Source organism: Desmodus rotundus, chromosome 4, assembly GCF_022682495.2.
Source record: "Desmodus rotundus isolate HL8 chromosome 4, HLdesRot8A.1, whole genome shotgun sequence".
Taxonomy (NCBI): domain Eukaryota; kingdom Metazoa; phylum Chordata; class Mammalia; order Chiroptera; family Phyllostomidae; genus Desmodus; species Desmodus rotundus.
The window spans coordinates 95504478-95516977 of NC_071390.1; the positions used below are offsets into that span (position 1 = coordinate 95504478).

Below are 12500 nucleotides of genomic sequence, written 5' to 3' on the forward strand. Positions count from 1 at the left end.
ATAATGATTTTATAAGAGCATAAAATTAGGTTCCTGTTTATTTTGCGAGGAACTTAAATTTAGTTTTACTTTGAGGAAAGCCTTTGAAGAGTTTATCTGAGATCATCATAAAAATAGTATTTCTTTTTAGTTATTCTGAAGGGTGAAGCACTGTGATATAAAGAAGAGTGCAGATTTTGAATTTAGGCAGTTCTAATTCATTTTCAGATGTATCTCTGTGTACTACTTATCCTGTTCATAAAAGGGAAAAATAATAGTCTTCCATTTTGGTTTTGGTTTTTTGCATTGATTTGCCTGTGTGTGTATGCATATATACTCTCCTATGTTTTGATTAGAATTAAAAAAACTTTATATAAAATTTGCTTAGAATGTTTTAGTATAAAATAGATGCTTAATAAATATATACTTCCTTTCTTTCTCTGTATCAATTTCAATATTCTTATCCCTAACTTAAAAAAATTTTCCAGAAAGTTTTCAAAAACCCTTACATAGATTTAGCTTTTTCACCCTAATAAAAATCTTTAAACCATTAGATTTATGAACTTTAATCAACTCAATGACCTTTACAGATACCCATCATACATAGACTACCCAGAGAATCTCTTTTAGGTAAGATTTAAACTACTGAACTTTTAAAAAAATTTATGCTTCAATTTAAAAACAAAATCATCATATTTAAATGTTCAGTCCTTTCATTTATAGATAAATACACCAAGTTCTAGAAAGGTGGAGGAAAAGATTTTGGAAGAACAGTTTGTTCAGTGGTTGAATGGCAGCTCCCTGGAGGCCTGTGAGGAGATGCTCAGAACCATGCGATGGGGAGCCCCACACACAGGGAAGGAACGAGGGGCAAGGGAAGAGCTATATTCTCACTAGCTTCTCGCTTGTAAAATAAGGTATTGAAAAAAAATCGAGTCGTCGATAAACACCAAGTCCATAGACTCAAAATGTAATGAGATTCACATTTACACATTTCATTTCTAAATATGGTTGAAAATATGGGCATGATAGAAGACATAATGATTATAAGCAACCTCTGTCATTAATAATCGCAATGGATTATTTGGTTAATGTAAACTTTTTCAAATGCTTAATTTGGTTTTATTTTTCATTTTATAGAATCCTGGTGAAATATTTATTATTTTGAGAGATGAAGTAATTAGTGATGCTGTGGAGGTTGAATTTGTATCAAATAATAAATGCATTAGAATACGGCCAGCCCCTTGGAATAAAACAGTCTGGTGTATGAAAGCTTTAGGTAAGAAAGTCTTTTATGCTTTAATAAATATAAAATATCATCCTGAATTTCTTTCAATAAACTTATGATAAATGGTTTCATTTCCCTACAGAAACTAGTATTGTCCTGCAGGTGTTTCCTGTGTTAACTTTCACACACCCAAGGTTGTTACTATTAATCTGAATTTGCAAAAGTACAAATGTGTAAATTATGAGAAGTTAGCACCACATGGTACACCAGTGTGTGTGGGTGGTGAAGCAACATCCAGTCACATCACACATTTTTATACGTGTCAGTAGAGAGCACCTGAATATATGCTAGCTATTAATTATGGAACTGAAATTATTAGCTTTATTGTAACAGGGTTAGTAAATATTTGGATTTTCATTAATGAACTTTGACATTTTTTTGCTTTTCTCTCTCACTCTCTCTCTCTCCCTCCCCTTCCCTCTCTTTCGCCTTCCTGCCTCTCTTCCTTCCTCTGTCTTTTTTTTCTTTTTCTTTTTCTTTTTTTGGTTATGCTCCTGAGTATATTTTTGGTTGCTTGGGAAAGCATAAATCTTTCAATATTTTATCATCATGGTAACATTTCTATATACAATCTTCCCTTCTTTTCCTAATTTAATTTATGAAGCTAAACATTTCATTATGCAACTCTGCTGGCAGCGTAGTAAATAGTATCAGATGAAATACCCGCCCTTGCCACAACAATTGTACTAAATTCAGAATCTACTATATTAATTTCTGAATGTCTTGATAAAAATTTAAGATTATTTGTTTTTTATTTGTTTTTTTACAATCAGAGAATAAATCTTATAAAACTTTATGAATGTGAACTTCATAAAATATTTTAAAGTAAAAGATATGCAATCTTACTATGAATTGTGGAAATGTAAAAATATTTAAAAGAGTATTTCAAATGCATCCTGTGCTTTTTTATGTACCCGTTATGAAGTAAGTCCATTTACAGAGCATCTGCAAACCTTCTCTATTACCCTATGCGAAGCATGTGTCCCCTCTATGGGTTTCCTTGCACAGCTGAAATGAGAGTTCGATTATAGAAAGGAAAGACTCTACACCAAGCATTTGTAAACATTCAGACACCGCTTCCTCTAATGGACAAGGATATGCAGGAGTGAGATGAGAAAGAACTCTCTTTGTCTCTTTTCTTCCTTTTCCAAAGACCCTTACTTCCTTATGCCACAGTTTAAAATGATTTAACGAAGACTAATTTCTAACTAATTAATTTTGGAGTTTAAACTAAATCTAGTTAGACTAAAATCAGTATACAGAAAAAAATCGTATTGCAAATTAAGAAGTACTTGGATAATATTTCCCAAATAGTAGATCAAAATGTCAAGTAAAATTACTCACAATAACCAGAGTCATGGAAATAAAGAACAAACACAGTAACCAGAGGGGATGGGGGCAGGGAATAACTGGTTAAAGAAAGGGAAGGATCATCAAGGAACATGAATAAACGACCCTTGGGCAAAGACAATAGGGGAGGGGGGAGATTGAATGTGGGAGGTGGGGGTGTGTAGGGTGGGGAAGAGTAAGGTGGGGGGTGGAATGGAGACGACTGTAATTGAACAACAATAAGAAAAAGATTTTATGTTCAGTTTACCTAGTAGCTAAAAGCAGTGCAAAGAATAAAGCATATCAAAGTTCAAATGTCTTTCAGAAAAGCAGAAAATGAATAATCTATGTTTTTCAATATATACTAATTCATAATATGTTTATGTAGTAGAACAGCAAGTTTGTAGTAAAAAATAAATTACTATTTACTAGTTATGCTAATTAGCCTCTCAAAGTCTTTCTGTCAACTATTCTGTTCTATAAATTAATGAGATTTTCTTATGAAATTTTGTCTGCTATGTGGTGTGTAGCAATATATAGACTGGTCCCATGAGTATATGTGAGAATATGGATGGGACATGCTTCTACAGACATGACCGCAGGGTTTTATATTCTCTGCCACATGGCAGTGTTACTTAAAATTTTTGAGCTTTGCCCTGACTGATGTGGCTCAGTGGATTGGGCTCTAACCTGTGGGCCAAAACATTGCTGGTTCGATTCCCAGTCAGGGCACATGCCTGTGTTGCGGGCCGGGTCCCCAGTTGGGGGCATGTTAGAGTCAGCCGATCAATGTTTCTCTCACACATCAATGTTTCTTTCCTTCTCTTTCCCTTCCCCTCTCTCTAAAAATAAATAAATAAAATCTTTAAAAAATGTTTGAGCCCTAGCAAGAACTACATTTTATATCACGACACAGTACATATGCATAAATCCATAATTAAAATAAAGGTTTTAAAAGCAATAGTTAAACTAATGGTGTTAGCTCTGTCAAGTAGAACTTAGAAGTTGTCACTCCCATTCTTACAACATGAGAAAGGTGAACAAACTGAAAATAAATTACTTTTCTTGACTTCATTAAGAACTATGATTGTGGGCAAACCACTGTTTCCAAAGTTGGAGAGAAAGGCAAATCAAGAGAGTGACAAAATAAAAGAGTGATATATACATACATATATATATATATATACATATATATATGAATGATAATATATATCAAAGAACAAGCAGAAAGATCTCATTATAAAAGATTTATCACCTGACTTTCTTTCAGAAAGTTAAACTCCCATTTGTAAGACTCCTAATCTCTATCCTGATTAAAAAAAAAAAAAAAAATCCATATCTTCATTTAAAATCATCCTTATGAAATTTACTGAAATTTATTTTGAGTCCCAAAACTCCAGAGCCCCCATTACCATGTGTGCGTAGCTGTAACCGATGAGAAGTACTTTACGGCTTTCAGTTTTTTGTTGTGATTTCTCTTCCATTCTCTATTGGACAGATTTTACTTTGGGAAGAGGGAAGTTTTCTATTTTATTTCCTTTAAAATACAAGTGTGTAGTCAAGCAATATGGTAATAGGAAATTTCATTCAGCTTCATCTAGTAAAGCTTAAAATTGCTTTTGTTGGCTTTAGATTACTCTGAGCAATATTATAAGTCCTTTAACGCATTCAGGAGATAAAGTAAAATTAATGCTTAAACTTTAAGAACTTTTAAATATTCAAAGCTTCATTAGGGGGTTAGGGTTAAAACTAGCTTTTTAGTCTTGTGTTTAATACCCAAGAAAATTTTCTAGGAGAATTTGGGAAATGTCTCCACGACAAAGAGTGAAAGTTTTAAAAGTATGTTCTGAAAATGAACTAAAAGAGATAAATTATGTTTACTTTTGTTGCAATAAAATATGACTTTTCTATTGAAATGACGGTTTATTGTTATTCTTTCCTGGGAGGCCCCAAATTCTTAGATAACTTGAATTGTTGGTATGTTAGATCAGAATTCACAATGGAATATATTAGTCACTTTAAACAGCTTGTTCACAAAAAGCTTTGGATAAATTAAAATGTATGGTGTAATTGTAACTAGTATTCAAGTATCAGGGCATTAAATTTTGCCTTCCCAAAAGGTTTTTCATTATAATCAATTGGATAAAATTTCTATAATTTCAATCAACTCTCCTCTTTCTCTGTTCAAACACAATTTTGAGAAACTTGCCTATAATTCAGGTAATTTTCTTCATGAGAGTAGTAACAAATACCTAACTTTTTATGAGCAACTTTACTATTCTAAATTATAAAGTATTATGCAAAGATGATCATAGATTATTTTTTTAAATGGAGGTTAGTTGTTAGGGAGAAAGGACTTAGTACCTTGGGTGAAGAGGCCAGGGGATTAAAGAGTACAAATATAATACAGAATTCTATAGATCATTACAGCAAACGTGATCATTATCTAAACCTATTTCTGATTCTGACAATATTTATCCAGATCTTAACTTCTGTTCAATCTGAACCATACACACAAGTATAACTACAATTTCCACGTTACAAAAAGGAATACATCTAAACAAAGTGAATGGCAGTAGATACTTTGGGGAACAACCTAAAGCTTAACCTGAACACTTACACTGACTCTCCATTTGTCTACTGTCTGACAGGTAGAACTGACCTGAATTTAAACTGCTACTCAGTTCTACCTCTGTACATTAGCGAGCCTTAAATACATAGTGTGAACTCAGACACACTTCATATATTATCATGTTTTATGTTGAGACTAGGAAATATCTTTTAAAATAACACAAAATAATGTAAACACTGTGTTCTTCAAGACTGTAGAAAAGAACTGTTTTCTTCAAAGCTACTGGAAACTATGAGTGTTCTATCTATAAAAATGTAAATGTAATGATATTATAATGATATTTTTAAAAAGAAATGAGCCTTTTGCTCCATGTATTGAGCAATGCATGCTTTCATATGGAGAAACATATTATAATGAAGAAATGCATGTACAGTTTATCACATGACTACTACTATTCAAGTTTCTCAAATCTATGAGGAAAATATGTCTTGAAGAGTTAACTGAGCATCCTCAATCTGCTTTTCATTCTAGAACATGAAAAGAGTGTTTTAACACACTCAAGTTTAATTCATGCCAAGCAGGATTTGGAAAAGTTTTCAGCTGTGGATATAATTACTAAATACTAATTCTTCTCATTATGTAAATGACACATGTGACTTCAGAGATAATAAAATGTGTTGTTTTAAGAGAAAAAAATAAAACCACTGTTTCATTTTATAAGAAGAAGTACAAACAGGTAGTTTCAGAATAGCCATGGGGATGTAAAATACAGTATAGGAAAGGGAGTAGCCTAAGAACTTACACGCATGACCCATGGACATGAACGATGGTGGGGTATTGCCTGTGGAGTGCTGGGTGCAGGGGCAAAGGGAGAAAGTTGGGACAACTGTAATAACATAATCAATGAAACATAATTTAAATAATAATTTTATCATGGGGAAAATGGAGACAACTATACTTGAACAACAATAAAAAAAAGAAAAAATTTTACATTTTCTTATCTTGTAATTTTATTAAACAAGTCTAGAATTACACATTCAATTTTGTGACTTCTAACTCCTAAGGATAAAAAAGAAAACATAAGTTCTAGTAGTTAATAAAATTGTTAGGAATTCTTAAAGCCTTCCTCCATTCCTCCAAAGAGATATAGAATGTGAGACATACATTATATACCCAATTTCTAACTCTGTTTTTGTGCTTTATAAGATTTCCCTGCTGGCCCCGTCAGTGTCAATGTCTACTGTGATGGAATCATGAAGGCCACAGCTGAGATTCAGTACTACGCAACAGGAAAGGCTGCGGGATGCCTGTCGGGAGTGGCGGGTTCAGGAGACGGTGTGTGCCGGGTAAGTTCATCTCCCCATGAGGTTGATAATGAGCTAAAGAGCTAATGTGGACAAAAGAATGCATGCTTTGGCAGAAAGTCTGTTTGTCGGTTGAATGAGAATGAATTACTGATCGATAGAAAGGGAAGAAATCAAGTTCTGTGCTGCAGAGACTCAGATGAATTAGTTTGCTTAAGTCAAGCCTTCCAGATAATGTCACTGGGAGACAGGTTTACACGTTACAAAATAGCTATTGTGATAGGCTAATTTTAAAGCTGTTACAGAGCAGATAAAGAAAGACAGAAGGATCAAAGAAAAGCCTGAAGAAATTAATTTCCTCTTTATCTAGTTCTGGACAATACAAAACAAAAGAAAAGTCAGGTCATCTGATGCTTTGAGGTTAAGCAGTTAGACAAGCCAAGAATACCATCAAAAAGGGAGCATGCGGCATTAATCTAGAAATTGTTATTTTCATGTGGAAATTTCCAAACTCAGTGTATGTTTTTCGTAGTTTAATTTACCACTGTTATCTGATAGTGAAAATTCTTGCTTTCAATTAAAGTATTTATTAGAAAATCCAGAAGGTTAAAATTTTCTGGGAAGTTGCAGAGGCATTGTTGAGCCCCGGTGGCCGCTATCCTCAGCCACGACTCAGTGAGGAGTCTGTGGTCCCTCAGCCCCGTTAGGGCCGTTTTCCAAGTGAATGTACATGCTGTGAATCCCTGCCCGCATGGATTTAGAATGTAATGGTTGCATTTTGATTAATCTTATGCCATTAGTTCAATTTCTGTATTTCATTCATCTTCTTGTTACCTGACTCACTTTCAAAAGAGAGAAAGCTTGCTTGATGTGGAACTTTCATCCTTTATAAGTTTTTTTCCATCAAAATTTTAGAGTGAAATAAATGTCATTTCTTTTTATAGCTAGGAGATAATTAGAATTATAACCTTGCTTAATTGCTATTGCTTTTTTTTTTTTTTGGTGGGGAGAGGGAACAGGTAGAAGGGAGAAGTAGTTGAATGAACAATGTGATCTTCAAATTCACCACAAAACACCCATAAGAACTTGTAACAAAACCATCAATGACAGGGGAGTTGGTCGGTTGTCATGAAGCCTTGCATATTTAAGCTAGTTGGGAATTTGAGCTTTTGTTATTTATTTTGTGTGACACATTTTCCTGTGAGAGTTCTCCTTTGTGAACGACATATTTCAGAACAACAAGAATGGTAAAAAGGTCTTAGAGAAGGACAGGGGGTAAAATATCATCTGTCAAACCAGGGCGTCTGTGGGCATTTGACAAAATGTCTATTTTGTGATTTGAAAGCAAGAACAAAAGTAATCGCCTGAAATAGAGATTGTTTCATTGTTTGTGACAAGCCTACCTTATCTTCTACTTAAAAAATGCTGTTCATTACAAAAGGATTAATAAAAGTGATATATTGCATTATTAATATACAGTCAGCATAAAAATAAAGTTTGTGTTGGTTTTGCCTTCAGGAAAGAAAAACCTTTTGTATATAATGAAAATTAAATGTAATTTATGACTCTTGGACAGTTTTTCCGGAATCTGTAATATGCAAGTTAGCACTTCTTCTACAACTTTGAGTGAATAAGAACTTTGAGATAACTAGAAAATGCTGTTTCATGTTCACCTTCAGTGTCAGGAATGCGGGGCGAATAAGGGTTATGACTGCATCGTAGGGTTTCTGCTCTCCACCAAGCCCTGGCGGTCCAGTGACAGGCAGAACGCTGGGCAGTCACAGCTTGAATGAGGCTGTCACTGTTAGGAAAGAGCCACTTGAAACTCGAGGTGAGAATACTGGGAGGTAGAACTATTCGGGCCTGGTGACAGCAGACCACAGTGTAAGAGAAACATTAAGAGATTAAGTGTAGTGCATACAACCTCAGATAGATAGGCTTAGAGATTTAGCTACTGTCACCAGGGACCCAGACCTCTTGTGGGATGAGATCAAGCAAATTCTGAGACAGGTCTCAGGCCAGAGGGAGCTACATGATCACATGCCTAAAGGAAGAAAAAGGCTTCAGCTCCGTCCGACTCCACCAGACCTTAGGCCAGGTTTGTCTAGTCCAGTGGCATCTGGACCACCCATGTTATACCTGTTAGGAATCCACTAAGATGGTGAATGTCAGACTCTACCCTTGATGAAAAGCAAGGAAGCACAGCAGCATTTCCTCCGTGTGTTTTAGGGATGTCTGGCTTCAAAGGAGGTGTCCCAGCCCACACTGCCTCTCCTTGCGGGTGTCTGGATTTTCTCCCACATAGATTTTTTTTTTAACATTTAACTTTGCTCCCACATAGAATATATTTTTGAAATTGTGTAAAAAGCTTTGCTTTTTCATTATAGAACAGTGCAATAATTGTCTTTTTCATGTGCTTGCTACTATATCATTTAATTGGAAAATGTGGATACTTTGAAAATAGTCCATTAAACATCTCTATTTAAAGAACAGTATACATTGTGATTTTATTCACTATAATTACTGTATGTTTGTAAGAACATGTACCTGCAGATTTCAATTTTTTCAATATCCAACCTACTTAGCTGAAATGGTACATTGTACTAGCCAGCCTGAGTTTCCTTACAAATTTTAAGGTAGATGCAATTTCAGTAGTCCTAAAAATTAGTAATAAGATACCCTCTCTACTCATTTAAAAGCTTTTGAGCACATAATAACATGAATAGTCTCTGAATTTGAGGAAAGGAATAATAAATCTGTGGGTTTTATTTTTCACTAATCCTAGAATTTACAAGATACTTTACATTATCACATAAAACCTCTTCAGCATATAGAAAAATGATGATTCTGTGAATATGAGAAAAAAATGATAGTGAGAAATTTGATTTTTTAGCTAATTTTTAGTGATGTCCATTAGGTTTTAAAATACGTTACCAAAACCAGCGTAATAATGTAACTGCTTCTTAAAATCATATTACATTTTTTGAGTAGATATTAAATCCCAGCTCACAGTCTCACAAAGATACAATTTCCAGATCATCACCTAAAACTGTGGATTCAAGAGAGATTCAATGACAACAAAATCCAAAGTCCAATTTCAGAAGATAATTAGAATTCAAGTACTAGTGTTTAAGATACTAGTAACTCCTATTTAGCCAAGATAATTAAAACCTTTGAGACTTTCATCCTATTTACGAAAGTGTCTAGGGACAAAAGTAAAGTTAACTATGTAGGAAGAACTAGGTACAATATAGAAATCAAATCAGGTTGATATGCAAGAAACGGAATTATTGCTCAAAGCATTAGGATCCTATTCACTAAGAGTTTTTGAAATGGCACCAAATAATTCTTCTTAGTTGAATTTCTTATGGGTAAAAGGGTATCTTTGTGTTGTATGTTTTACTTTATACTTATATAAATCTTATTTTCATCTCCATATTAGGTATACTTCATTTCCAGCTTTTATTCCATTGTATATATTACTTAATCTTTGGTTTGCTACCTGCAAATGTTTCATACAGTATGAAGCCAGATGGAGTCGGGTGGGAGAAGGTACAGGCTTAGGGAACTCATGTCATTAGGAATTTCCCCGTTGGGCCTAGTTTCCTCACAAGTCAGTTTCTTCACTAAGTTAACACTCAGGTGTTAGCGGTTGTCTCCCTTAAAGAATCTTCAGGAGATTCTTCCCACTGAAAGATACTGGGAATTCCCAGGCCTTTCCGTAATTTCTTTTAGGTCCATGTTTCCCTCAGAAGGTTGATGGACGTGTTTCTTTCTCTTCTCATCAGCTCCCGTTGATAAGAAGTGCAAAGGCATCTACTCTCCTCACCATAACACCAGTGTGCCCTGAGACACTCCCTTGCTGCAGACTTTCAGTGGCTCCCTGGATAAGGTCCCAACTCCTCTGGCCGGCACACGCGGCTACAGGGTCACAAATATTTTCCAACACAACTCCCACCACAGCAAACCCTCTCTGTGTTTTCTGAACTCTCTTCGTTACTTCTGTGTTCCAGCCATGGGGATTGCTCACTCTTTTAGTCCCCCCTCCACTCCCAGCTTCTTAAAGGCAGGGGCGTTGTGTGTTTCGTCTGTGCATACCCGGTTTATTTCACACACATAGTCCTGATGCAAGGGGTGCAACTGACAGTTAGTGCTGAAAAAATGGGCGAAGTCAAAGTGATTGCTTATTCTCTAGTGCTATTTGAAAAATAACTAAAAAACTATAGTATAGGTATATGAGATATAAAAAGAAATAAGCTACCCTCTTAAAATATACTCTTATTTATTTATAAAAATGAATAAACAAATCTGATGCTTATAAAAATGAGGAATTCTCAGAGGTCCGTGATTCTAGAAAAATGAAGAATTTATGCTATAAACTTTTCTTCATGTTCTACCTCAGCAATGAACTGTATGCTAATATATGTCATTACTGACTTTTAACAGCCATATTATTCCAGATTCCATTCTTGTCTGTTACATGAATACTAAGGAATGTCTGCTGCTCGAAAATGCCCAAGATCTTCCCTCTCACTCAAAAGGCGGCATATTGTCTTTCCTCTTCCTTTCCTGGTACATGGCAGCGTGGCACAGGAGAAACAGTTTTCTTACGGGGCAGGAGCAGGAGTCAGATGCTTTTTACTGAATCAGCAATCCCTTGCCTCATGGAGCTTAGTGTTCTTAGTGCTGAAGGAATTTCCTCCTGTGTAAAATGAAGAAGCTAGAGTATATGATCCCCATCGTCACTTCCAACTCAAATATTCCATGATTTTATGCCAAGAAAAAAAATACTTAACTACATTGGAAATTATGATGGCTCTTCATTAAAAAGAACTGACTTGCATATGTGTGGGCTCCCCACATAGCCTTTATTTCATTTTTATTTGTACTCCTTCCCAATTCTCCCTCCAGAGAAGAAGGAAATGATTTGTTTCATGAATCTTCCATCAGTTTTATTACTTGTTTTATATTTCTGATGAAAGACTTGAAATGAGTAGAGAAAGAACAGTCAAATAAAATGCAATTTGGAGATTTATTTCTGTATTCATTTTTCATAGTTTGTGGCTCTTATAAAAACAGATCAATGAGAATGAGGCATACCTATTGCCGCTTGTATTGTACTAACAAAATAAGTGGTTTCCTCTGCACTGTGTCTCCACCTGCGGTAACGGACAAGCGAAAGTTCATGATACCTGTTTAGGACAGTTCAGACCTAACATTCATTCTCACCTCAGTTACAAATTATGGAATCAAATAGGAATATACTATTCAGTACACTCATCCATTTTTTTTGAGAAAAGCAAATAAATTGATTAATTTTAGCATCAGATATAGCAGCTGTGATACAGAGAAGTATTTCTGAGTGCAGGTACTTAGCCATTAACCCGACCATACTACATACTGTGCTCTACAATTCTTTATCTTATGAGCAATCTCAGTCCCTTTTCATAGATTTTGGCTATGTTCAACTACTGTTTAGAATATATTTTCTTAATGGCTTGCTAATTTATAGTTTCCATGTGCTTGTTGGAAATAAATATCCCATTTCTTATTTCTCCCAAACTAAAGCATCTCTTTTGCTTCCTACACGCCACTCTCCTCTATTCCCTGGGGCTGGCTGTGACTGCCCTTTACAGAGGACGCCAGTCAGCTGGTGTGAGTGCTGCCTGTAGCCGACCTTGTTAGAGTGCCAGGCTTCAGCTTTTACTATGGAGTTGTTAATTAGCTTAACAATCACCCACAGCCTTCGGACCAACTCTAGTTGTTTAGAGGGTTGGAATCTTTAAGCACAAGGAGTGTTTCAAAATAACCCAGAAAAAAACACACAAGTCTAACACAGTTAACAATGTTTCTTCATAGCTATTATTCATAACAAGATAATTACAGAAAATTAGAGAATCTGCATCTGATAGGAACAAACCCCAAATCATTAATAACCCTTTGGAAATGAGGAGACTGAAAAAGTTATTGTGGCAAAATATGTTTGTTTATATATTTTTAAAAGCCATTATGCATTCTTGTGAGCTTA

The 12500-nt window shown here is 35.0% G+C and overlaps 1 protein-coding gene across 2 annotated transcripts in view; it reads left to right on the top strand.

Annotated features, from left to right (window-relative positions):
- The window catches only part of BANK1 (B cell scaffold protein with ankyrin repeats 1), a 295632-nt gene that overhangs the window by 64383 nt on the left and 218749 nt on the right, over positions 1 to 12500 (top strand). For both annotated transcript variants that reach the window (XM_053923371.2, XM_045183792.2), the window contains exons 4-5: positions 1120 to 1258; positions 6375 to 6514. In XM_053923371.2, the coding sequence (XP_053779346.1) occupies positions 1120 to 1258; positions 6375 to 6514 (279 nt within the window). The remainder of the gene's footprint in view (positions 1 to 1119; positions 1259 to 6374; positions 6515 to 12500) is intronic.